This window comes from Rhea pennata, chromosome 16, assembly GCF_028389875.1.
Source record: "Rhea pennata isolate bPtePen1 chromosome 16, bPtePen1.pri, whole genome shotgun sequence".
NCBI lineage: Eukaryota > Metazoa > Chordata > Aves > Rheiformes > Rheidae > Rhea > Rhea pennata.
The window spans coordinates 17,884,140-17,911,449 of NC_084678.1; the positions used below are offsets into that span (position 1 = coordinate 17,884,140).

The 27,310-nt window shown below is 46.5% G+C and overlaps 2 protein-coding genes across 2 annotated transcripts; one reads left to right on the top strand and one right to left on the bottom strand.

Annotated features, from left to right (window-relative positions):
• Positions 1–12,181, top strand: LOC134147876 (BPI fold-containing family B member 4-like). The gene is made up of 16 exons (XM_062589424.1): positions 1–77; positions 767–894; positions 1,701–1,815; positions 2,370–2,474; positions 2,733–2,888; positions 4,358–4,421; positions 4,837–4,900; positions 5,752–5,843; positions 6,906–7,079; positions 7,871–7,924; positions 8,647–8,814; positions 8,923–8,990; positions 10,448–10,490; positions 11,008–11,071; positions 11,466–11,542; positions 12,158–12,181. The coding sequence occupies exons 2-16, from the start codon at positions 783–785 to the stop codon at positions 12,179–12,181; spliced, it is 1,380 nt and encodes a 459-aa protein (XP_062445408.1). The 5' UTR covers positions 1–77; positions 767–782.
• Positions 12,182–18,171: 5,990 nt separating this feature from the next.
• BPIFB2 (BPI fold containing family B member 2) lies at positions 18,172–24,153 on the bottom strand. The gene is made up of 15 exons (XM_062589566.1): positions 24,045–24,153; positions 23,673–23,772; positions 22,845–22,949; positions 22,467–22,604; positions 21,949–21,994; positions 21,518–21,578; positions 20,996–21,087; positions 20,666–20,842; positions 20,497–20,538; positions 20,234–20,398; positions 19,909–19,976; positions 19,268–19,313; positions 18,992–19,055; positions 18,782–18,858; positions 18,172–18,240 (listed from the first exon to the last, which is right to left on the bottom strand). The coding sequence occupies exons 1-15, from the start codon at positions 24,151–24,153 to the stop codon at positions 18,172–18,174; spliced, it is 1,359 nt and encodes a 452-aa protein (XP_062445550.1).
• Positions 24,154–27,310: the final 3,157 nt, after the last annotated feature.

Here is a 27,310-nt window from a genome sequence, read left to right on the forward strand (position 1 = left end):
CGCAAAGAGCCTTGACTACACCTAAGACAGCTAGAGCTGACCTGAGAATCTTTCACAGATCATCACAGCTGATGCAGGTAATAACATCCTGTGTGCCTGTCCGGTAAAGGCTGAATGCTGGGCCGGCTGCGTGGGAACAGTGTCGTTGCATTATAATTCTTGAAGAATATGCATAGTGTGCTCATTGCTAGGTTTCCTTAATTTGAGATTTTACTGTGTGCCAGACTACTGATCATCTGTCTATATCTATAACTTTATAATTAAATTTATGTCAATAATGACTAAATTATGGTTATAGAATTAACTTATTATGATTTTTATTACTTTAGTTTTAGTTTGTTGCCTTTGAAAATTATATATATATGTAAAAAGAGTAATCCTGAGATGTTTCCCTTGGCAGAGATCCTTGCAAAAGAAGTGTAACTTTTCATCTAAAGTATATAGAAAGCAATGACTAATTAAACATCAATTAAGGGTAGTTACTAGGAAAAGCAATTTAGATCCCTTTTGTGTGAACATCTAAGGTGTTTTGGGCAAGTCACAAAGGAAACATAAGGGGTTTTTATTGACCCAGACTTGAAGTCTGTCCACATATTTGAACAAAAATGGGTTCCTGCCTCCCACAGGTTTGAGCAGTCTTATTGAGGCTTAATGGAGAGTAGAGGGAAGAACTCTCATTTGGTCTGTATCTTTGTTCAGAGACTTCGATCTCTTCTCAGAGGCTTGTTTTTTTCCACTTCTGTTCTGATCTTTCCTCTGCCAGCAGGAGAGTCTCTTTGGAGATGAAGATGTTTGAGCTTTTTGGAATTCTCTTTTTCTGCGGCCTGCTGACACCATCTCAGGAAGTACTGCCTGGTCTGTCCTGCGCGGTCAGCCCGAGAGCGATGCGGAATGGTAAACAGCAAGAACATGAGCTCTGTTTATTTCGAAAGCTCTTTGGGACCTTGAGGTGGAATAAAACCTCTTGACTGTCTTCATCTTTGTTTTTTCATCTTTTTCTTGTTCTTTTTTATAGTCTTCATGGCTCCAGATGTTGCTAGAGCCTTTGACAGCCACTGTTGTGTTCATGGACCCTTAGGGAAATCTCTAGGATGCAGAACTGGGACATGTTTCAGCACCAAATGGCCATAGAGAATCTTAGGGCTGCATGTGGATTATTTCCTCTTTTTGTCTTAGTTTCCCATTTGTATAATGGAGCAGCTGATTATTAGTGAACAACTGCTATGAAGTTTAGCAGCCAAGCTAATATTTTCAATGCTTCAAAAAAAAATAAATAAAATAAAAGAGAGAGAGAAAGCAACTAATTTCCAGTTACTTGTACTTTTTTCTTTTAAATCCTTTACAAATGGGAATCAAAAGTTGTAGGTTCAAGCGCTGTTTCTGCTGAGTGTGGTAGCATTCATTTCTGTTAATGCACAATTGTGTTCTGATCTTCAAGTCAGAGATCTGGGATGCTCTGTATTGCTATATTGTCCTAGTTAGTTCACTAAGGACAGTTTTGTTTTATGATAGTTTTTTTTTGGGGGGGCACAATATTTTACAATGAGGACCAATGTGATTATCACTGTTAATGCACTCAAAGAAGGAGTTTTGGGAAGAGGTGGGACTGTGCTGTGTAACAGCTTGCCAAGCTGCTAGTCTGAAGGGTGGAGAGAGATCATTGCCACGAGTGTCTGTCCTCATGCAGAGATGTTTTCCAGTTCTCTCAGGAGCCATACTTCAGAACGGGCTTCTCCAGCAGCACCTCCAGAGCCTTGTGCTTCCAAACATCATGAATGAAGGAGGTCTGCCGAATGCACCCGTCAGTATCACTAGGTAAGTGGAGAGGGCTTCCTTGAGAATTTGCATTGTCCAGCAAGTGAAGCGACAAGAGCCAAGCTTCATTTGAGGTGATTGGCCTGAGTAGTCATATTTGATGGTGATACTGAAGTTCTAGCCCAACAAGAGTTTTCCCTGTGGTAGTAAAGTTGATGGTAAAAGTTGCAGGTGGTGGATCTACATGCAGAGTGATGGCCCTGACACTACTGTTGATATCTAAGATGCTTGAGTGCATTAAGAGAGGAAAGAGGATCCAGCAGATATTAAAAAAAAAAAAAAAAAAAAAAAAAAAAAAGAAAGAAAAGACTATTTTTTTTAAGTGGCTTCCATCTCAGTCTGATTCTAGGACTCAGGAGAATTATCTTCTTTGGGGCTTCAGCTCCAGAATTTCTCTCTCTCATCCTGGAGCTGCTATATCTTGCTTAAATATCCATACATCCAGCTGGAAGTGGCCATGCTGATGTGGGTACTGTAGGTTCCTTAGTGTATGAAGCTGCTTAGCTGTTGTAAGACACTTTTACTTTGTCACAGCTTTTGCTGTTGTTCTGCAGACTACACCTTGTCAAGGCTCAGTTCCCTGAGCTGTCAGTGATGCTGCTGCCTGGAGTTGGGGTCCAGATGATCATCGCTGCAAAGCTAGATCTCAGAGGCAACAGGTAAATGTTGTGTTTCAAGACATAAAGGAAACCCCTAATCACAGGCTTTTTATTGCATAGTATTTTACATTTTTTATGGATTTCTAAATGTTTCTTTCTTATAATAAAGTCATGCAGTGGAACAGGCACAAAGGGTGGCTTGTGGCTTTTGTCATGAGTTGCAGTAGATGGAGGTGTTGTTCATTGCTACTGGCTTTGCTGATATTCTCTTTAGAGGCCAAGAGATTAAATCTGTTTAACTTGTTTACTTTTTTTCAGCTTGATTGGTCTTCTCTCAGAAATAATTGATATCATAGTGGATGTGTCCATTACTGCAAACGTTAAATGCACAAATTATGAATCAGGTACAGTCCAGGTTATTATTGAAGACTGCCTCTGTATTTTTGGTGCTATAAAGGTGAAGCTCCTTTCTGGGTAAGTGCCTCTGGATTTATGTTTTCCATTTTCAGCAATCCCCTACCCTCTTTATCCAACAATAAACAGTCTGCCAGGACTCAGACACTGCTAAGCTGATGCAGAGTTGGGCCTCAGTAGAACTAATTTATTTGCCATTGCTAAAGCCAGTTGCTTCAGTGGAAGATGACAAAAAAATGGTTATTGGAAAATATGGGATAATCTGCCCTGCTTGCCTGGGAACTCTTACCTGAATTAGAGATCTGAAGTATGAGGTTTAATATCTCTTCCAATGCGCTTTCTTTAGAATTAGCTAATAAATTGATATCCAAGGGTAGGAATAATAGGGCAGGGAGAGTATACTGAGGAAACAGCACCAATTGCTCATCATGTTTTTATACTCTATCTTTGGCTGCTATCACGAAAAGATGTTTGGTATATGCACTTCTGGTCCCACCTGTGTGTCAATGTATGATTCCATGCAAGTGTCCCATCTCTTGCTCAGTCTTACTAAATTCTTGGCATTGCTGACTCCTTGTATTGATGAGTGCATTAGGTAAATTGATTATTGTGAAAAATTTCCTTTTATTGGTTTTGAATTATGCACTTTTCAGTTTCCTTGAATTTATCCTAATTAATTTTTGCACCAGAATCATGAATGATATTTTAATTGGTGCAATAGCTGGTTTGAAAGACCGTATGTAAATAGCCAGAGGAACACAGCTCACCCACGCTGGGGGCCGTATTTAACTCTAGTAGAGTTAAAGTGAATGTGCAGAGGAAATGAATTCTGTGTGGGGTAACAGTGAATGTCTATATACACAATTTACATCACAGCAGTTCCTCAAATGCATCTGTAGACAGAATTCTTTTGTAAATAATGAGATGGATTATGAATTCCTGCTGCTTGTGGCTTGCAGAATATGCAGCTCTATATTCTAACTCAATAGCCCAGAAATATATTGATTATCAAAACTAAATGGCTCTATGCTGTCAGCAGGCAGCATGTAGCCCCGAGAGGTCTATTTAGCAACAGTGCTGAAATGTTACCCAGCAGATTTCTCCTCTTGTTAATCCACAAGTAAATTGTTTGTTTCCCATAACTAACATGGAGATGTTTCAAAATAACTCCACCTTCCCTTAACTACAACACTGAAATACCAGAGCGAGAAGACCGCGCCGAGCGACACGCGAGCGGCTGATGCCTTCCGGCCGGTGGTGCGTGCACAGCCCGAGCGCTGAAGCGTTTGCTTCTCGGGAGCGAGCCAGCTTCTCCCCCCGCGGGGCCGGCGGTTCGCTGCCCTCCCTGCCCTCTGCACAGCCTCTTCTCTTTGCAGCACTGGTTGCAGCAGCGTCCCTGAAGGGATGCTAAAGGATGTAGCAGTGTGTAAACCAAAGGTGGGAGATCCTTTGGCCTCCTGTCCTGGAGCTCTGCTTGCGGAGACTGGGACTTGCTTTGGCTCTCATACGTTCTTCTCTTTTTCCTGCAGCTTATTGTCCCTATCAATAAACGACTTAGTGCGTAACCAGTTGACGGGAACTCTGCCTGGTTTGGTAAGCCCACAGATTGCCATCTTTCTATAGCTGAATTGCAGAAATGTTGGGAACAACACGTTACAGTGCTGAAGTGAACTACATGATGTTTCTGTATTGCTTTCTCGTGTTGCTAGTGGAGTGCACCATATTGCAGGGGGCCCGTCGGCAGTCTGGTCACTGTGGAGTATTTTCTCCCACAGAGCGATGCCTTAAATATTGCTCAGATTGAAGCAGTGCCCTTAGATGCAGTTCACAGCCCCAAGGGTTCTCCACTGTTCCCAAATCCTTCACAAAGACCCTAATGCCGTGAAGCAGCTTTCCCCTGAGGATTTAGGTTGGAGTGAGCGGGTCTGCTCAGGTTGCACGGTGGCAGCTCCCTGCTGGTGGGTGGAGAAGGGCGGCGGAGTGGTCACATTTCTGTTTTGTGTTGCAGCTGTGTTCTGTGATCAATATAGTCGTCAATCTTGTGGGCATCCAGCTCTTAGGCACTCTCAATGGTACGTTTCTTGTGGAAGCACTGGTGTTACTTCTCCCCATTCCTCTACAATCCCATGATGGGAAGTGCACTTCTCCTTGACTAGTCCATAAGGTCCATCAGGGGAGATGTCGCTTTTGCAGTTTTCTAAACACCCTTGAATGCAAAGCTAAATTCAGATGTGTTACCTGCAATGGTTCAAATTATATATGAATTGAAGAGGTTCCTGTGAGGCGTGAAACTGGGGAGGGGGGAGAGGAGAGAGGATCCAGGAGTTATTGGTGAAAGCTGGAAAAGGAATAGATTAGAGCCTGTAGTAGTTTCCATTCTTGCAGCCTTCAGGTAAATTGTTTTTCTTACCGCAACCTTTCCAGCTCTCTGGCTTATATCCTAGGGATTGTCCGAACAGAGCGTTCTCTGGGAGTGACAGCTCTGGATTTGGCTGCATCCCAGAACAACCCTGTCCTTTGTGGGCATTCAGATTGGTAAATGGGCACGTAAAGAGCCCGAGATGCTCATGTTCCAGACTAAATCTCTATCCACTGAACATTTAAGAATATTGCTCAACAATAAATTCACACCTAAACAGTCCCAGTGAGCTACTCTCACCTTAAGCTGTTTTTACATATTATCCTTGAATTTAGCTTACTGTCTTAGGCACTTTTTAGGGGCTATAACTCTAAATACGTATCCCACAGGACTTAATGTTCTGCCTGTTTTTGAGTAGCAATGCTTTTACAGAGCATCCCATGGAAATGAACGCTTGAGATCTGCTTGTGGGTGGGAGGGCTGGTTGGTGACCTGAGGGATCACAGAAGGAGGTTGTGTTGCTTTTTATTTCTTCATGTTTTGTTACTCGTTTTCTCTCTGAAGCAGTGATCCCCGTTGGTACAGCAGGAACGATTCAATATCAGCTCGCCAGCCTTCCATTTACGTCTGGCTCGTTCCTGGGATTCGATTTAGATGTAAGTTAAATATTAGGTAGCAAAACTTTGAGAGTTTGATTGTAGCATGGTTTCTTTCAGCACTATTTAACTTCATCACCTTCGGAGAATTGTCTTCTTTCAGTACAGTGAAATAGAAGAGATAAATGAATGGTTTGTTCTGGAAATGCTAGCTAAATATTTAGGTCCTGCTGCAAATCCACCACTATGGGACTTTGTGTGCTTTTCTTCAAGCCTTCACTTCTTCTGTTCACATACGTATCCTGAGACAACATGTGCATTTGTTTTTTGTAACTGTTCCATGGGACAAGCAGTTTTTACCCTCTCCTCTTCACTGCCTGCATACTGTTTATTGTTGCTTTTTGCCTTCGCTGTTCCGTCTCTGTGGTGTGTGAATACTAAACAAAAATTAATGCATGTATTTTTTTACTACTATCTCATTGGAAAATAAACAAGAAGAAATCCTCAAAACGAACAAACCCTCTTTTCAAACAGACAAGATTAAATAATTAAAAATGAATAACTAACAAGGAGTAATTGGGAATAAGCAATAAAGAACAGCAAAGGCTAAATAACAAATGCTCCAATCTGTAAAATCAACTCTACTTCGTTCTTCAGTGCAGGCACTTCATAGGGGTTGGTTTTTGCCCCCACAGTGACGGTAAGAGCTAGTCTCCTCAGTGAATTGATAGTATAGGTCTATTGTAGAGTGAGAGCAATGGCTCGTGCTTGGCTGAGTGCTGGAGAAGAGGAAAGGCAGTGTTACGACCTCTCTGCTGGCAACGTCTTCACCTCTGGCTTGCTTTTGGAGTGAAACCTCAGGGATGAAATGAAGCAGTAAGATAGTGATTTGGATAGGGTGAGTTCATTAGCTAAGAACTCAGTTATTCACCGTGGTCTTTATCAGCTCTTTTCATGTATTAAATATAGAGAGAACTTCTCTGAGTTCAGTGCTTTCCCTAAGTTCTTAATGAGAAGATGGCTGTTTCAGCTGGTATAAGCCCAGCAGTGTCTCTCTTAAGGATCTGGGCAGCCTCATGGCTTTGTAGGTCAGTTTGTAGACTCTGTCATCTCTCTTTGCAGGGTGAAGTGCATCAGGTGGGAGGCAGCATCATCCCCCAGGACTCATCCTCCTCTACTTTGCCTCCTCTGCTGGACAAGCTTCTTGTCTTGGGACTGCGCCAGGGCTTTCTCAATGCGGTTGTGTCCCTCCTGATCCAGAGGCAGCCTCTGATGTTTGTCAGCACACCAGAAACTGTGAGTACAGCAGTGCCTGAGCTTCGTGCTAGGGGAAGTGAGGAGGATACATATCCGTCTGACCTTAGCTCTGCTGAGGTAGCAAGCTGTGGCATGGGTTTTAGCTTGTGCTGGCATTCGACTTTCAGCCTTTCTGAGGACCCGAGTCTGTACTTTGCTCACTTGTACATGCTAAAGCCCCCATGCAACTTTACTGCTCTTTTCACAAATCTGTACTAGTGTGTGCAATCATCAGCCTTTCTTATTTCCATATGGACATGTCTAGGAGTACCTGTTGAATCCAGTTGTATACCAGTTATGTCATTTGCTCTTGAGGGTACACTCCATTTCAAAATGTTACTAAGAAAAGCAACTTCATATATGTAATACAATTCTCAACATGTGCATTTTCTATACCTCTAGTCTACTTCCACTGGAAAATACTAGGGTTCTGTACACTGAAAAATGTTGAACATCTCCAGATCACACCTGCTGCTGCTGCTGGTTATTTTCGCCTCACCTTAACAACTGAACTGACTGAGAATCACCTAAGCAGTAGTGGAACACTTGGAAAGACTGAGGCCTTAGATAACAGCAGGTGCTGCCCTAACATAGGTCTGTGCGTGACTGAACTGCCCTTGACTTCACTGGGGACAATGAGTGAATGAGGACTCTGGGACTGGCCCCAAGAATGTGAACAAACTGGCTAAAAATGGGGACACAAATGCAGAGGAGTGGCTCCTGGCAGGATGGGCATTGCTGAAATCCACTGAGAGCGCTGATTTTGGCTGTTTGCACTCTTGTTCCAACAGTTCTCTGGTGCCAAACAGCTGAAAGAAGCTGTCATGACCCTCTTTCCTGCTGGGGTGAGTGAATTTCACTGATGTGAGGGTTTGTGTAAACATCGCCAGGGTCTTGATTCCCTCCAAGTGAAGCCACCTGCATATGCTGGGGCGCTGCCACTAAAGGTCTCTGGTGTTCCGTTCTCTTCGCCTTGCTGAATGCGCGCTGTGGTCAGGCCACGTCACTGCTCCCATTCCTTAAGCAAAAGAAAGTTCTTCCCTCTTAGCTTGCAGTTGTTGGCATAACAGCTAACAAATGTCTTGCATCTCCCATTTCCTGGGCCTGCTGTCAGGCACCATGGACCCCCCTGTATGGCCACAGCCCTCTTAGAGTGTCCACCTATGCTTCCTCAATCTGTTACTGTCAAAAGCAAAGAGTGCAGACTTTTGCTGCTGGATTTACATGAACATGCAGAGAGAGAGTACTAGCCAGTCAATCAGCTAATTTACAGCCTGCTGTGAGAGCCTTGAGGTTTAATTTACCTCTCTTATCTGTGATTTATTTTGTATTTTTCTCCACGCTGTTAAATTTTCCTACAGTCTTCTGAAAAATTCCTTTTTGCTCTGTAAATCTGGAAAATGCTAGTCCAAGATCTGTGCACCTCCAAAGGAGGCCCTAAAGAGTTATGGGCTTGTGTGAGTCCACCTGCAGACTGTTGGTCCTCTCATGCTGAGCTTCAGGTTCTGCTGGGCGGGTGTGCTGGTGCACGAAGGTAGCCAGCTCTGTCTCTCTCCAATTCCTGCAGTGCTCCAGCTGTCCTAGGACCGATCCTCTGAGCATTAAGATAGTGTTGTCTGGGAACCCGCTTTTACTCTTGGAAGTAAACAAAGCCACTCTCAAGCTTTCTGTCATGATTCAGCTGTTCATTCAGAATTTAGATGGATCTATCCTAAACCTTCTGCTCCTGAAGGCAGTAAGTATTAATGTAAAGACCTCAAACTGGTGCTGTGTGCTGCTGGCTGAGTGACTGGCAGCTGGGATGGTGGCATCTCTGCAGGCTAATCCTCACTCTGTTTTGCAGGACGTCGGTCTAAGTGTCCGTGTTTCGGTTACTGGCAGAAGACTGCTGCTCACAGTGTCCCTGAGCAGGTAATCTGTCTCCATAGTAGTTATATGGGGGTACTGAAAGCAGCCTGCCCCAAGCACCTAGTGCTGCTCGCCCTCTTGAATTAGTCCTGCTCCAGCTTTCCTGGAGTTCAAGATGCAGATACGCAATTTTCTGGGAACCAGTGGCCAGAAGAGTGCCAGACAAAAGGAAGGACTTCAGTTTATTGGGGACACCACCGATATGCCAATGACAGTATTCCTCTGTGATAAAGTGGCAGTGGTAGAACTACCTGAATTCAGGGAGAAGCAATAGGATGGTTACGTAAACACCTCTGTGAAAAAGCCAGACAGTGCAGCGCTCTTAAATGCTGATGAAATTCTCTCCATTGCAGTATTAATGCAGCAAGTGCTAACTTAAAATATTTTCCAGTGTCTGTGAACCCCAGATTTCTTGAATCTAAGATTTTTATTTCTGGCTGATGTTATGAGGTGCACAGGTACTGCTGATTTTCAAAACCATTGCAGCAGTGGAAGACTTTTTAGGAGACTGGAAGAAAACTCTGTGTTGGTTTTATAACAAGGAGAAATGAGATAACCTGAATAATTGTAAGACTGTCAGTTTGACTTTGATCCTTGACAGTTCTTTGAAATATCTGATATGGGACATGAGTGATAAAGGGGTAAAAGAAAGTGCTATCATTAATGACAGACAAGGTATGATTAAAGCTTGTAAAGCATTTCTTACAGTGTGAGATTCGAGGAATTCAAGCCATTTAGCTTGTCAGAGAGTTAGATTTAGAAACGACATTGGCATAGCTTCTATGCAATAATATAGGGAATAGAAATGTGTTAAAGGGCTCTTCAATTCAATCGACAAAGATATAACATGCTTCAATGGAAGCAGAAAACAGAAATTCAAAGTGGAAATAAAGCACACTTTTTAACTATGGTGATAGTTATGTGATTGAAATGATGGATTAGGGGCTGTAGCAAATTCTCCAGAAGTCGTGATCTTTAAATCTGGAGTGGATGCTTTTTCTAGAGGCCCCGCTCTTGGCCAAACAGGCGCTAATTCTGGAAGAAGTTGTGTGGCCTGGGCCAAGCAGGAGAATAGACTCAGTCATTTATTTCTGAGCTTTTCTAAGTGGAATGACTGCCTGGCCATGGGAGAAGGAAGGACAATCCAGCAACTAGTGTGCACTGTTGCAATGATGCTTTATTTACAAGCAACTAAAAACTCGGTTACTCTTTTAATATATTTGTATATTGCTTTTATGTTCCTGCGTTTTTTTGCTCCCTTGTAAGTGTGGGAGTGTCTGCATCTTAGGTTAAAATACTGCAATCCCTTTGTGGATGCCTGGGTGATGTCTTACAGGTGTCCCTGGGCTGTGGGTTGAGCTAGGTGACTGCAATGGTCTTACAATAGGGATCTGGGGTCTGCGAGCTCCGGCCAGATGACCAGCTGTCTGAAGTTCTTGTTTTACTTTCCTTTTCTGCAGCATTGCCCTCTCCTTAGAATCGTCTAGTGTTGGCATCGGTAATGTAAGTCTCTTTTACCACGCAAATCTTGGTTAGAGTGACTGAGTGCTGTGCACTGCAGCTCTGGGGAAAAAGGAAAACGTGATATCATTGTGTGATGTTGTTACAAATGTCCTGGTTGTGATGGATTCTGTCTGCTGAGGGTCTTAGTTGTTAGCTGTTACACTTTGTTGGTTGTAGCAATTCTTTTTTTGCTGCTTTTTTTTTTCTTTTGCCTTTTCTCATAATGCAAATGTAAAGCCTGAAGTCTGTTCAGTGTTTATTCACTCTTACTTTGGCAAAGATTACACTGAATTCCAGTAGGAGTTTTACCTGGTAGAAGATCTCCCAAAGGAAGCTCCAAATACAAATTGAAGAAGAAAAGTGATTTGCTTCAGAGAAGACAGGGAGCGTTTGTTCTTTTGCTCTCTTAGGAGGAAGTTATTTCCAGTCCTTAGAACTGGCTGTCTTCCAGCCACAGTGCTTACTGCTGTCGTGTGCCTGGCAGACCTCTCACTGTGTTGTTTCTTCTCTGGTTCAGATCTCGAGTCTCAAGCCACACTGCAAAAACCTTCTGGTGGAAAAGTTCTTGCCACTTCTCAATGGTAAGGTGACTGGAATAGCTGTAAAATTTAGAGTGCTCTGACTGAGTTCTGGAGGAGGAGGAGGAGGGGAAAGGGTACATGTGCATGTTTGAAAGTGGTAGGGACACTCCAGCTCTCCTGCTAGAGTCATTAAAGGTCCGTAATCCCCATTTGGGGGCTGTAGTTAAAAGCCGTTTAGTCTTACATCTATGCCAGTGTCCGTACTTAGGGCCGTGGCAACAACTGCTGCTGGAGGAAAGCCAAAAGGTGTTGTGAGCAGTGGTGCTCTTGCCTCTTGAGAAGCTCTGCTCCCTTCATCCTTGCTGGGACCAACAGTTGTAATTTGGTGGGGAGCTGGTGGAACAGCAGCACGCGTCCTTCCTGCTGTATTTAAGAACCGGTCTGCTCCCCGTAGGTTTTCTGAGCATCGGAATCCCGCTACCAAACGTGCTGGGCATTGACTTAGCAAATGTGAATGTTCAGATATTATCGGTAAGTGGAAAGGCTCCTTCCTTCTGCAAGACACCGGTGCAGGTCGTGGAGGTTGTTTTTAGCACGTGGCTCCTGCAATAGGACCCTGCTCAGTGACATTTTAGTGTACAAGAGCCATAGATTTTTAAGCTTAGAAGTTCAGGAAAGGATTGTGCCACCAGAAAATGGTGCTGAGTACTTCCTGCCCATGCACGTTGTCAAGCAAGGTACAACACGAGCCATGTTCAGCTCTTCTAGGGGTAGATCCTGACTTTCCCTGTCCAGACTGTCTTCCCTTTCTTGAGAACTCTCTGAGCAACTCTGATCAACGCTGCTGCTGTTGGTCCATGGAGTTTGGCATGCCGTTTTGAGTAGCACTGTTCAAAGTGTCTTGAATCGCACCATGCCCCAGCCCTCTGCATCCTGGTGATGTCCCAGAGAAGCTGGGATATTCTCTGATATTTTTTGAAGGATATTGCACCCTCCTTTTTGTAGGCTTAATGTGAGAATTTTTGCAAGAGCGTTTCCTGCTCACTATATATTGCTGATAGCATATTACTTACTGAAGGACTTTGATTCACAACAGCTTTAAAGTCAGGAAATAACTTACATGTGTCACTTTTTACACTTCTTCAGGGCCTATTGGTAATTCTTATGTGAACTGGGGAGTACAAGGCATGGAGAGGTCTTTGATTATACCACTGGGCATAAAAAAGGAAGAAAGACCAGCAAGGATGAATCATCAAGACTGGCATTATCTTCTTTCCTTTTCCAAACTTGATTCAAGATTCCTGGTCACATTTTAAGGCACTTTAAAATCTAACTGGCTCACATGAGTACTAAGATACTTGCATCAGCCAAAAACAGGCAGCTCAGTGTACAAATATTTAACTTGCTGAATTGGCATGATTTAGAGGGCACTGTTACAGCAATTGTATGTGATGCTACAGCTGAATGGTCAAATTCCTTGAAAATTTTGTTTCTAAGGAAAAAATGTTCTTGATATAATGAAAAAGTCAACTTGTTGCATGTGGCTTTCTAAGTAAATGTCACCATCCATGTTCAGAAGAATATGAAGTTTTGAGCAGGAGGCTCAGGATACATTTTTCTTGCAACTCTTAATAAATGTTCCTACTCTTTTAATGCTTGGAATGAGGTTCTTGTTTCTAATACTTTTCAAGGCAGAGTACCTGTCCCGTCTCCTGCTATGGGATTTCATTGCTCTGTGGCAATTGATAATCTGATACTTGGTCTGAAAACTTATTCCACCCAAACTTCCTGAGAAAGCACATGATTTTCAGTAGCTACTCCTGGCCAGGTATCTGACTGTATTGCTGTTGAATAGGTGCTAATCCCAAACAGAAATCAGAAGAAATTTGAATTTCAAAAGATCATGAAGCAGTTCCTAATATAGTTTCCTAGGGGAAAACACCATTACCAGATAATAGAGAAGTATGATAACACTGGAGGATGGTCATCCACCTGCCATAGTCCATGTTTACTTAGACTAATGTAATGGTCAGTTGGTCCCTGCATATCATGGGGAAAAGAAATCAGACATTTTTGATTTCGAAAAAAAGAAATATTTTTGAGTAGAAAACATTGGAGATCTTAAATCTCTCAAACATGCATTTTTCTTTTCCCAGCAGTAGATGTTGTTACTAATGTATTAGTTATTACTAGCTTTCCCAGGGTAATGGAAGTACATCACTGTTAAAGCATGGGTTATAGATGCGTGAATTTTACCACTGGTTATATGGAAGGTGAGGGCAACATCCTTTTCTGCATTTCTATTTAAAGGTAAAAATAGTTAAATATCTGCATTGGTTTTCAGCAGCATCACAGTGGGATGTTGCAGAGAAGAATCTTCAGACACATTTTAGCTCCCTTTTACACAATGCAGTTGAGCACACTGGACCCAGCTGTCCCAATTCATGCAAAAAAAAAATTTTCCTTGTGCTGTTTTACATGTCAAATCTGCTATAGGGCACCCTTAACACATGTCCTGTCCTGTCTTGTGCAACTCTGGAAGTGTTTTGGGTGGATGAAAATCGACAGCAGCGCTGAAGACCAACATTTCCGCAAATCCGAAGGGCTCCTTTGCTTGCTAGGCCCTATGTGGCGTGCAGCTGATGCACACTCGGTGGGACTGTGCTTTCCAAGGACCTTTCACCTGCTGAGAGCATGGGCCATACTCAGTCCCAGGGTGGAGAAACTCCAACGAGAAGGGAATTTCCTCTCGAGCATCGTGCTGAGTGACAGTCCTGGCACAAGCTAAACCAAGCAGGGTGGAAAATTTCTGAGGCTTGATGAAAACAACAGGGAACAACATGGGTGATGGGGTTGCTCTACTGAGCAAGGAGAAAGCTCGAGGCACCTCTCCTTTTGCTCTCTGGGGCCTGGTACCAGAGACCTGGCCAGGGCTGGCAGAGGGGTTTCTGCCGGAGCACCTGGGGTGGGGGGCTCATGCTAACCAGGGGGCAGAATGGCCAGCTGCAGCCCCCACACCTGGGTGGCCAGATAGGCAATTAGCTCTCTATTAGCTGCTTTATGCTATCTGGGAGTTACTGGATTAATCGGGCAATCTAAAGCATGTGAGCTTGGCCTCTTCATCCGTCATTATTGCAGGAAGGGATTTGTTTATACGAAGAAGGTTTTGTCCTGGTTCCAAAGCAAACACCTATTGTGCAGTAAGTAAAGTTTAGCACCTCTTTTGCATACTCTTTTAGCAAGCACTTCTGTGTACTTTTGGGTTTGCTGGGGTGGGGGATTAATGCTGTTGGCATACTAACAGAATAATCTGTGATCTGTCGCCATCTCAGGGTCCTGTTTGACTTGAGAAAGAAAATGCAGCTGGAAGTGTGTAATTAGTATGCTTTCTCACAGAGCTGGGGGCAGGAGTGCGTGAGCCTGTGGGATCCCAAAAGAACTGGGAAACCTTCACGTATAACTAAAAGCTGCATTTCCTTTTGGCACCTGCAGTCTTGTGTCGTTTATAGCACCAGGTTCCACGGAAGGAGCAGAGGAACCTTTTCCAAAGTAAGAGGCAGCAGTTCCTCAGTGTAGCAAGTAACTTTGGTAGCATGTAAAGCTAATACTGTGAATCACTAGTGGGACCAGGAATAAGTCTCGAGCAGGACGTTTTAAGTCAAATCCATAAAACTTGGGTCCTGTCAACAGTGAAAAAAATGATTAAACATGCCTTTTGCAGTGTGCCAGCACCTCCTTGTGCTGGGTGAAGAGTTTAGACTGGGGAACCTGTGTTGTACGGGAACCCATGATCTTGATTTCCTCAGAAGGGCTTCTGCTTGTCGAGAAGGTGTTGTGTCCGTTACTGATTGTGCTTTATCACAGGTGCCGTTAGTTGGATGCTGCTGCATCCTGCCCGTTGCCTTTTGGCTGACTGGCACCACTGCCCCGGGTGCTGTGGAGTCCAGAGGAAGAACGGATGAGGATGTGTGCTTTGAGCGGTTTACTTTGTGTCCTTCCCCCGGTCATGGGACCGCTCCTTCAGTAATTGTGAGTCCATCAAGAGTCTCTAGAGTATTATAACTAAAGCTTCCCTCTGCCTGCAGCAAATCAGGGTAAATTACCCTTAATTTATAATGCACGACGGCTTATCATCAGGCTCTGTCCACACAATTACGTCTGTCTTTACTATTCATCTGTTAGATGCTTGGAACAGCTTGTTAGCTCTGCCCTCTGATCAACTGACATCATGGAAATAACCACCTAGCTGTACTTTGACATCTGCTCCGAGCTGGTCCGGAGCAAACAGTGGAAAAGCTTAGGCTCGGGTCCATGTTTGGGAAGGCGAGTTTCAGGTTCGACTTGTCACTTACTTTGGGCAGTTTGTGGGTGATTAGGAGCAACCTCTCTAATTGCAGTGCTTTTCCTGTGGTCTTTTGTGAAGATGCAAATTCGCTCTGGGAACTTGCTATTCTCTACTACTACTTTCTGTAGAAGAGATGTAGTCGGCGATACAGCCCCATGTAACTTAGGCCCTCCATGGCAGAGCAGGAAGATGGAGCAGTTTACAAGTGGGCCATTGTCTGGAAGCGATAAGCTGAAGTTTCACCTAACACGAGTGGCGTAGCTCCAAGGAAATGGACGGAGCTAGGCTGAGTTATAATTGCTGAGGATCTGTCCTGAGGGCTTGGCAAATATTTATGGATAGTTGGTATATTTGAAGAACTGGAATCTGTATGAAAATGATTTTCAGCCTGAAAATGAGAGTGAGTTTCTGGTAAATGTTCTTTTCCAGTGACTAGCGAGGGGCTGACTCTGCTCTGCCCGGGCTGCGCGAGAGATAAAGAGCCGCTCCAGCTCTTCCTCCCAAAACGTCCCTGAAAATGTTTCATATTTTTGCAACCTAGCGCTTGGGGAGGACTCTACCGAGTCAGGCTGGGATGGTGGTTTTGGCCAAGGGAGACTTCTAGGATCGGTTTTGAAGGTGACAGGTAAGTCATGCCATTTGGGAACTGGGGCTTGGCTTGCATCCTGGGCAGAGGTGAGAGAAAGCCCGGGCGTCTCCGGCACCCTGGTGGGAGGAGGGCTTCCGAGAGACGCGCGCCTCGGTACGGGCACCCTGGCACGGCCCGGGAGCTGCTGGCTGGTATCCCTGTGTTCTTCTGGGAAGTTTCCTCTGTAGCGGCTGGATGAAGGGTCTCGCCTCTGTACTTCTCTAGTGTTATGTGATGTTCTATGTGTATTGGTAAGTAAGGGAAGTTTTGCATTGCTAAGTAAGTATTCCTGCTGGAGTCTTGGCCACTATGCAGGAAAATTATGGATTTTGTTTATGCCAAAGACATAATACATATGCTTCTTTTCAGCTTTTTTTCTGTTCTTTTTTTCCCCCCTCCAGGTTGAACCCAAAGTGAGTGCTTGGGAAAACCCTGGCCCCCTCCCGAGGATGCAGTTGTGCTGCAGAGCAAAGGGGCTCCCTAAATCGGGCGACGCGAGGGAGAAGCAGAGAGGCCAGTCCTCCAAAATGACATGGGGCTGCTTCTGAGGCTGTTGCTGATCCCCAGGTAGGACTTGTGCGGGGGAGAGGAGTTTCTATATGCAGCTCCTGTGAACCAGCCATATATTGAAGATGCAGAGCAGTGTGGTTAAGCTGAAAGTCAGAACATCCTCTGGCAAATAAATATATCTTTTTGCTACTGTAGCTTATTTCTTCTGGGGACCCAGTTTAAGATTTATTAGCCAAAGAATAATGGTTGTAGCTCCACCAGCAAACTGTATGAGGAACAGTTCCTGCTATTGCCAACTTCGGGCATTAAAATCATTAGTCAGGTCCCCAAGCTGGTCATATAAACCTTCAGGTTTTTTTCTCCTTGCAATAAATCAGCTTGGCCTGTTTTGTTTGCTTTCCTATTTCTGAGCCTTTTGAAATATGAGGGTTTCAAGTGCTTTTCAGCAGCTCCAAGAGCTAGAAATGACGTGCATAATTGTTGTACATGAAAGTAGATGTATGTGTAATTAATGTGATTTCATGGGCTGAGATATTAAGGGAGACATCACCACCATAGTGCTTGTGAAAATTACAGAGTTAGCAACAAAGGTGCACTTCCTGGGTATCAACACAGCAATGAAATTATCCTGAATGTCTCGAGAAAGTTGCCAATAGCATCCAATAATCGATTAAATCTTGGCACAACCTGATGTGCCCCCCAGCCATGCCTCTGCTTGCTCTAAAGCTGCCTTATCCCAAAGCTCAGTTTTGGAAATTGAGGTCTATTTGTGTTTCTGTTCTTTTTTGTTGTTGTTTTGGTTTTTTTTGTTTGTTTGTTTTTTTGTAGTTTGCATGAACAGCCTCTTGAGTCCACTGCAGAGACATGTCTGGGCTTTTTGGTCAGTGCGGTAGAGCACTGAAGTCAGTGACAAATGCATCTACTTGCTCTCCCGTTGTGCTCAAATATGCAGAACCCAGTGTGCAAGTACCTCTATGTGCATATAACATTGCACGTGCTTGTTCACAGTCACATTTTATTCAACGTTTTCTGTGACTGGGCTTTGTCAGAAGTGTATTTTTGAAAATATAATTGGCTTCAAGTCTGAAATTAGAAACCATTGTACAGATAGTGGTTTTTTTCTTTTTTTCTGACCCAGTGGAAAACTAACCAACATCCACGTTCCCATAGTAACATTGCTAGAAATGGAAAAAAATATTTCTTATTAGTAGGTGCCATGTACTTCTGCAGCTGAGAAGTATGGGGCTGTTTTACATCCTTATAATGGTGGAATTTTCATTCTTTCTCAACTAAATATGAGATCTGGACTCTCATACTGGTACCATTCCTCAGGAAGGAGAAGTTTGCCTGTCTTTATGTGCAAAACACTGAGGGAACAACAAGTCAGTAATCATACCAGGAAATCCAGTATTAAAGATAATTATTTAATTAAAGTATGGAACATGGTTACAACTCGTCTTGTTGGTGCAACAAAAATTCCAACAGCAGGATTGGAAGAGAAGTTCACTAGTGCAATGCCATTATTATCCTAAATACGAGAAAGTGTTGTTTTAGTAAAGAAAGAGAAAAGGATTTTTAGCATTGCATGCAGGAAGAACACATAAAGCTTGATTTAAAAGCCTCTAGAACAATTTTGCCACTGTTTTTCTCCAGGCGCAACAAATTGGACACCAGACTTCAGGCCACGATGACCTGTCCTCCAGTTTTAGGCTGTAGCTTGAGGTTACAGGGGATCAAAACATAGTCCTAAGCAAAGGAAGAAACAAGGGTTGGATGACATGCTTACATGGCTCATTTTAACCTACTGATATTCTCCCTGCAGGCCAGCTGTCCTTCCAGTGCGCATTTTTTGCTCCTACTAGTACTTAGTATTGGAGGAATAGGTTCAGATTTATTCTAGATCCACGAGACAAACGTCTCTTCTGGGTTCCTTGTGGCTGCAAGGAGTCTCAGGGAGACGTGGTCAGGAGGGAGGTACCTCCAAACAGCTCCTCCAGCTCCCTCCTGCCCGCTGCAGACTGCCCTATTGCCAGAGCTTCGCTGGGCTCAGCACCTTCTCCCACAGCCTGTCACCAACCAGCACCTCCTCCAGCCTCGTGGAGGTGTGCCACAAAATCTCCCGTCCCGCCAGCCGGCTCCTTGGCAGGAGGGATGTGCAGGGGGGCTTGCGTCCGGCGCTGCCCCTCAGACCATCCCCACTCTGTCTGCCCCGAAGAATACTTGCTGCTTGCTCCAGGGGTATTAAGTCAAATACAGCAGGAAGCGTTTTAAATGTCTGGTTTCCTACCTTGTGAATGATGACGTTGACATCAGTATAGACAAAGTTGGGCACGTGTGGCAGGTATATTCCTTCGCTCAGGACCGCTAGGAAAAAGAGGGGAAATACCCAGCTGAGTGCTGCCTTTGTCCTTGTTTCATGTCATGTGTGCCAAAACCTTACGGGACAGCAGTACTGCTCCCAGCTTGCCAGCGCCGACAAGCCGTCGCTGCTCCTCACCGTTCATCTGAGCCGGTATCTCCTCACGAATTGTAGACAAAAACAATTCCTCTAGCAATGCAGCCTGCCAAAGGGAAAATCCACACACTGAGCTCATTTATAGTGTGACCCCAAAGCAAAGGTGGGGAGAGGCAGGGACAAGGAAAGAGAAGAGGTCCGGGCTTTTACAGCACAGCGCAGGAAACGTGGGTCAGTGCATGCAGCAAGTCACGGGTGGCTGCGCTTCCCGAGGAGGGGCTGAGCTCGAAGCTGGGCTGCAACTAAGCAGGCACCTACCGGCACGGGACCCACGTCCGAGGCAGCCAGGCTGAGCTCGATGTCCCTGTAAAACAAACCAACAGCGGCACAGAAGTTGCTTGGGGGTCTCTGGGGCAGAATTTTCACCAGAGGGTTAAGCTCAGCAGTAAGAAGTGGCTTGCACGTGGCTCTGAGCACGACGGCCCAGTTCAGAGCCGAGTCAGCAGCTTTCTCTAACTGAGCAAAAACAGAACGGGCAAACGGAGCCCGACTTTCCTCCCGGGCACAGCAGCAAGGAGGGGAGGCAGCCGCAGGGGCTGCGACAGCCCGGCAGGTCCGAGCCCCGCCGGCCGTTTGCGAGCGGCGTGGTGCTCGCGTGCCCTTTTGCCGCGGGCTCCGTCCACGCTGCGGCAGAGGCGGTAGCTTTAGCCCGCGAGCGTTGCCTGTTTGTGCACGTGCTGGGTGCAGGGGGACGTGGAAGGAGAGGAATGTGATTTCTGCTTTGCTCTCCAAACGTGTTACTGGGATCCTTACCGTTTCCCTTGGAACAGAGCTACCTCTACAATGTTCCCGTTAGAAAAGAAAAGAAATTCCTTGGGCTACTTTGCCTCTCCTTTGCTATGCTACTACTACTGGGGTGTGTTGCCTTCAAGGACTTGGTGGACAGCTGGGTTCATTACTCTATCGCTGCTGCAGAGATCATCATCTTTACGTCGGTGACGCTGAGGAGGAGTCCGGCAGACATGTCCTGCAAGCGGAAAAGAGAGGACAGACTCACAGCAGGAAGCCAAGTTTCCCGTTTCAGCTTCGCGTACGGGGTGCACGGCGCCCGTCCGCGTTACCGCCTGCAGCGCGTCCCGTGTCCCAGCGCAGACGAGCGCCGCGTGGGGCGGTGAGCGCTGACGGGTGCACGCCGAAGCCCGCCCGCGTGCCGCGGCTGCAGTGGGGTCAGGCCCTCGTTAAGCGGCGCGGGAGCCGCGCGCCCCGCTCGCGGGGGTCGCGTACCACGCTCACGCTCAGGAAGTTCTGGAAGGCCGGCGCGCCGACCCCGGCGTGGACGGTGAGGAAGAGCTTCAGGGCTGCCTTGCCTTCCTCCAGCACCACGCGCGGCGAGCTCCTGAACGTGGCTCTCAGCATCACGGGCAGGTCCTCTTGGAACAGGGAGCCGATCTGCAGCGGAGCCCGGCGGGGGTCACTGCGGCGGGCGGCCGCGCCGCCGTCCCCGTCCCCGTCCCCGCCGCGCCGGCGCCGCGGGCCGGGCAACGCACCTGGGAGATCTTCTGCGCCATGGCGGCGGTGGTCAGCGGGCTCTGGAAGGCGAAACGCAGCTCGTTGCCCGCCCGGCAGCCGCTTTGCGCTCCCGGGCGCTCGGCAGCCGCGCGGGCCCCGGCCCCCGGGCCCGGCCGGGTCGCGCGCGCTCCGCTCCGCTCCGCTCACCGGGACGCTCGCGTTGAAGGCGCCGGCCTTTTCCAGGGCGAAGAAGAGGCTGCTGTAGTAGTGCTCGGACAGAGCCAGGGTGAGGTGGGACGCAGCGGCGCGCGCGGCCTCGGGCATGCCGAAAGGCGCGGGGCTGACGGGAAGGGGCAGCGCCGCCCCCGCCGCCAGGAAAGCCGTCTGCGAGGGAGGCGCGGAGGGGGAGACGCTGCGGCAGGAGCCTCGGGCCCGGCCCGGCCCGGCCGGCGGAGCCGCGGCGCGGGGCGCGGGCCGGCACCTCCGCAGCCAGCCTCGCGGGGCCGAGCGGCGGCCGGGAGCGGGGCGGGCGCTTACCACCAACGACAGGGTGATGCCTTGCTCCGAGATGACGGGCGCAGCCAGCGGCAGGTACTGGACCTGGCAGCTCGGGGTGACCGGGAACCGGGCTGCGGAACGGAGGGGAGCAGCGATGGCGGAGCGCATCCGCGACGCCTCTGGGCTTCCCGCGTTAGCGGGGACGGATACGGAGCGGGAGAGCGGAACGACGTGGGTTTTGCTTTACTGCCTCCCCCCCGCCCAGCTGCCTGGGGCGTCTGAAACGGGAACGGCGGGGGGAGCCGCACTGGCGGCCGCCCGGTCCGTGCCGAGAGGGCGCGGGCAGCGCAGGGCCCCCGAGCAGCCCCCGAGCGCTGCGCTTCCCCCCCGTCGCCCTTCGAAGACGTGCGGGCGAGCGCCTGCCCGAGCGGCGCGGAGCGGCTCCGCCGGCGGGCCCGGCCGCGTCCCGGCGCCGCCGCGGGCCGGGGGCCTCTCGCGGCCCGGCCTCCGCGGAGGCTCCCGCTGGCCGCGGCGAGGCCGGGAGCGAGCCCGCGCGCTCACCCGTCAGAGACGCCAGTCGTTCGTTCGGCAAAACGAGCAGTCTGGAGACTTCCGAGCAAATCTGCGGAATACGGGGCAAAACAAAATGAGAGGCGGTAGGCGAGCGCGGCGGGGGGCACGTCGGGCGCCCGCCGAACGGCCCCTGCGTCGGGCTCGGGTTCCCGCGCTGGCCGGACGGCACGCTAAGCAGGAGCTGTGCTCCTGTTCTTTCCCCTCTGGGGGTGGCTCTGCCCTTCCAGGTCAGATCTGCTTTTAGAAGAAAAAATGATAGCGTTAAATTCTTCAAACGGCATCTGCTCCTTTTGGCCTACTTGCAGGGGATGGTGGGGAACATCTAGCAAAGATGGGTTTTGTAAGCACCAGATTCACTGATGCTAACAGAACTGTACAATTTTGTCTTCTATCTTATGTCTTGACAAACTATGTCTTACCTTGTTGACATCAATCTCCTTGTCCACCTCCAAACTAGGAGACTTGCTGGATGGAAACAACAAGATGGACGATGTTAGATGAGAACGAGCTCAGCCAGGTCAATGGGAGTATCTTTGATCTGACCTAACAAGCATCCTGAGACATTATTGTGATCATGTTCTATAACATATTAAACTGACAACAATTTAGAACCCTAAAGCACTGCAGAACTGTCACTGGACCTGCACTAAAAATGTTCATGCTACAATACTTAAAAATATCTGCTTGCTTATTGGAAAATGAGACTCTTGTAACAGGAAAATAAAATTTAAAAACCCTGAAAGCAGAACAAAGTTTCTCTCACAAAGATAAAGGATTTATGTTAATCTTTCCAAGATTTTTAGGGTATTGGTGGGTCAGTGGTTAAATCACCTTTATGTGTAAAAATATTTCTCACACGTTTTCTTCTTTATTTACCCAGATCCCATACTTGCGCAGTATCCCATATGCCTGAACAAAGAAAACCTGTGGAATTGACCTTTCTGTCTCCTCAGTGCTCTGCATTTCTTCCACGGTGGGCTTGCAGGCGGAAGCTGTCAGCTCCAGGTTCCCTTCAGGATTCCTTTCCACGTGGAGATCTGCCAGGATGGACAGTCTCACCACCTTGGGAATCGAGCTGTGTGAGGAGAAGGGACGCAGATGGACTGGAGCACCGGGACCTCCTGAGTCCAGTCTGCTCCTAGTCCTACTCATTACAGAGTCATCTGCTCCCATGTGCAGATTTCGCTCAGACTTGACTCCGTTGCTCCACGTGGGAGCTGGAGGGTTTGGCTTTGCTTTGAGCCCTGTGACTGGAGGTAAGAAACAGCTGGTGAGCCGTTTCACCCCTCGCAGCCCCTCCGTTCCCAATACTCACGGGGAGACTGTGATGCCAATGTCTGTGTTGATGCTCAGCCGCAGCCCGGCATCAGGGATGAGCGACAGAGAGAGGTCAACAACTTTGACGGAGTCAATTTGGCTCCTGCTTGAGCAGAAATTAAGATGTTAGGAGAACAGCGCAGAGTGATAAGCAATCCCTAGTTGTGCTTCCAGTGGACCAACACCAGAAGTCCATGGGTCTGTGCAGCGTACAAGTAAAACAGTCCCTCAAAGTGGCACATGAACTGCTGCTGTTAGATCTCAAACGCCTCTTTGTCTTGGCCCAAGTAGCAGCTATATGGGATATAAAACACACAGGTCTGGATAAGAGGCCACAGGATTACCTCTTGGTCTTGGAGTCTAATCCAGTTAGGAAATCTTATAGCCAGACATACTGTGAATTCAAAAGAAAACTGGAGTGAATTTATTTTCCTACTAATAGTACTTGTCTTGCTGACCATCTGCTCACATTTTCCTCTTTTTCTGTTTTAGTGCAATGTGTTTTTTGAATCTGAGCTTTTTTTATTCAGTTTTCCTGCTTGGTTTAGTGGCTCAAGCTGAAACAGCTGCCATGAAATTTGTCAGTCCTGCTGCCTAAAGAGGGAAGTTCCCCCTGCTCATCTTGAATCCCAGCATGCTTGGGTCATCTCTTCAGAGACAGGAGCTCTTCTCTAAACTGGTATTTAAAATAGGAAAGTTGATGTCCATTCCGGATTTTTGTCCTTGCTGAGAAAATGCCTCTTGTAATGATAGTGTTCTAGTTAAACAGCAACATGAACTAGTGGTATAATGGGAAAACCTCAACAAGGCAGAGCCGTGGACTCACCTGGTGGGTTTTGGGGAGTCAAGAAGCAGATCCGAGACTTGCGGCGCCATTAGGTCCTGTGCTAGGATTGTCTCCGCGTGCTGTTTTGAAACTTCAGCAACTGTGCAATAGGGCAGATATTTTATTAGACCTTCTTGAATGTGTGGTCTCATGGGCAGAGCAAGTACCAGACTCTGTCCAGGTGACACATTTCTTTCTCTTATAAATCCTACTGTTACTAGGTATAGAAAGAGGATGATGAAAATGAGCTAATAAAAGGCGTAAGTTAATAGTGACAGTTGAGTCAAAGGTATTTAGTGAAGTATTTCATTACCTGATTGAAAGCAGCTTCTGCCTCCCTTCCTTACTGACAGTGGTTTGTACTGTACTTACGGTAACTCAGTCCTGATGGGCTGAGTATCCCACCACAGTCAGGTGACCTGGTGGCGAGAGCTGGTGCCAGGAGGCTCAGGACGATGCCCAAGGTGCAGATCTTCCCCATGCTGACGCCTGGAAGAGGAGGATGCACAGGGCAGCCTGGTCAGGGCAGCATGGCCTCAGTCTGGCAGGTCAAGGCATGGACCAGGACTCTGGCTCCCGGATAGGGTTTGTGATCCTGGGCTAGTCAATGGGGGCTTCTCTTGAGAAGGGCAGTGTACAGTGCTTAAAATAATCATGGCCTCTCTGATTCACCTCACACTGAACTTCCTTGCAGTTTCCTTTCAGCTTTTGTTTAAAAAAAAAAAAGAAAGAAAAAAAAAGAAAAAAAGAAAAAAAAAAAATGTGTGGCTCTGGTGTAGTACCTGAGGATTTGAAGGTACTAAAAGAAGGCTCAGCCTTGAAAACCTCCTGCAAGTATATAAGCTGAAATGACGCTTGCAGCAATAACATGCCCACTGAAGGTTCTATACTGGCCTTCAACTGATATAAAAACCAGTAAGTAAACAAGAATTAAAATTAGTTGAAAAAAAATGGAAGTTATGGAGCAGGCTAAAACAAAATAAAAAAGTGAGAATGTCCCCTACCTCTCTGAAACTGTTTTGAAATTGTTCATAATGCTCTTACAGTATTAAGAAAGTAAGTCATTCAGAAAGTTTAACCTGAGTTAAAAAAAAAAAAATTGTATCAATCTTAGCAGAGAGAGAACTTCTGATCTAACTGACCCTTACAGAGATATACCAAAGGGAGTACAAGCAATGCTTAAATCTATCTTTTCATTTTATAAATGCATCTTTACCTTTTCTGACCAATCTTCTCATTCAGTCCGTGTCTTGCTGTGGACAAGGACAATCAAAGAATTGTGCATGCTTTATATATCCTCATAACCCAGGTTGATGAAGGCAGAAATTGGCAAAGAGGAGGATACTTTGGGTGGAGACACTTTGTTTTATATACCATTTTTATTGTTTCTCCATATATTTGATTACATTGGCCATTGACCTAACAAGGTAAAATATTGAACAGCAGGTGTTAGGGCAGGTTGCCTTTTATTGTGATGTTATTCAGCTGCGCAAAGAAAGGTCTCTGCATGGAAGGTGCCAAGAAATCAAACATTGTTCGAAAGTGAACACTGGTCTCTTTGCTCTACAGCCATGATTTCTTCTGACCACCCTGAAGGCAGTGTTAATGCAACAGCTACACAAGGAAGAATGGGTTGTGTTGAGCTCCCTGCTAGGCAGCTCAGATCAGAAGTGCTCAGACTTGGACACATAAGGCAGAAGGTCTTGGAAATACAGCAAGGATGCCCTCCTGCAAGCATAGATGAGTCGCTTGTTGCTTTTGCTTAGGCCTATTGGAAGTCTGTTGAAGACAACAGGAGTGTTTCCCTGGAGTTCAGTGAGTTTAAAACTAGACAGAAGGCCAGGCTTTGTGGAGATATTATCTCTAACCTCCAGAACAGCCACTTGTGATAATTCCTGCCTGCTTTTACCTCATTCCCAAGCAAAAGCCACTGGCAATATTTACAGTAACTGATAGAGAAAATGGGGACTGTAGGGACATCGAGCAGCATAAGCATTCTTGGAAGGGAGTAGGAGTCCTCTTCCTTCATGTGCTGTCTTCTCGCTAGCCAGCCTGAACTTGAGCCTTAAGAGAAAGAATGAATTTGGGAAAATTAATGTGATTTATGTCATAGCCCTGACTGTTTTTTGCATTACAAGAACAGCATCCTTTTGCTGGCTTTTGCTTTAGGGGGATGTTGGGGTGCTGTTTTGTACATTGCCCCTCTCCTGGCAGCCCCTGGCAGCTCACCTTGTCCATTATGCATGCTGACCAGACATGGTGAGAAAGGGTGTTGTTATCCCGCTGATCTCAGCCTGTCTCAGTGCTGGCCTTACTAGTTGAGGCTCAGCCTTGGGTCCACATGTTCTTCCTTTTAGCTTGGAAAGTGGAGCATAGACTGCAAAAAAATGCCATATAAATACTTCTTCTGTGGTGTCATGCAGCTCTCTTTAATGCTGCTTATTCTGACTTTCTCTTTTCTTGATATTTGTGATATCAACTCTGAGGTATGGTCAGTCTTCCAGAGAGGGTTAAATTGCCCATTTTGGTCTGAATTCTTTGCCTATAGGATATCCTGTTCAGCGCTTGTTGATACACCTGCTCTGCCTTGGGAGGCAACTATTGTCCTTTGTGCATTGGCTAAGTGAGTTATTGGGCTCTGGTTCCAGGTGCATCTTGACATGTTCGGAGAAGTCTTTGGTTCTCACTAGCCTTATGGTGCTTTCTTTCTCAGTGTGACAGAGAGATGCCAAGAAGAAAGGCAGAGTTTCAGCCACGTTGTGTATTTCCATTGAAGGTGTACAAATAGCAGCGTCAAGAGAAAATACCGAGCTAGAGATCTAAGAGCCTATTAGCGGAAGAGCAGAGTTTACACTTTAGTACTGATGTATGCAGCCCATTTAGAGGCAACAAATGTGCTCAGAAAAGTGAATCCATTGGAAAGACTGTAAACTGCAGATGAGTTGCCTGGGGGTAGGAGAGGCAGTTCAGGCATCTTGCATTGATAGGGACATGTCCAGGTCTTACGAAAGTCTCTAAGAAATAAGTCTTCACTGTTTTGTAAAGCCGTGATTGGAAATTGCCCCCTCCCCCCCAGATAAGCCTCATTCCAATGTAGGTAATAGTGGTAGCTCTTTCCAAAGCTGAACCTGAGATTTATTTGTGGATTGCTGTTATCATTTACAGCAGCACAAGAGTCTAGGGAAAAACTGAAGGGAGGAAAAGGCACTATGGTGCTTAGACATGGATTTTCTTCTCCTTAAGAGCTGTTCTGTACCTGACAGTCCTGGTGGAAGTTTAATTAGATGTCAACTTATAGCATAATGACTGATCAAGTTACCAGCACAAAAGTGTCTTTCTGGCCTGATGGGCTCTTAAATGGGAATTATCTATAAATCTTACTTCCCTATTAGATAAGATGTAAATCTTCTTGTCTGTGCTTAGTAAAGAGTCACCAAGTATATCACTAAGAGGGGGGTAATGACAGATTAAGCCTCATGACAGACTTTATATAGAAATGAAGAGAAGAAATAAGTGACTCGGTGCTGCAGGATCACACCTGACAGCGATCTGCAGCAGCACAGGTACTGCAGTGACCTGGCCATGCGCCGTGTTGGGTGAGGGGTCCCAGAGATGGGAGAGGTGCGTATGCTCTGACA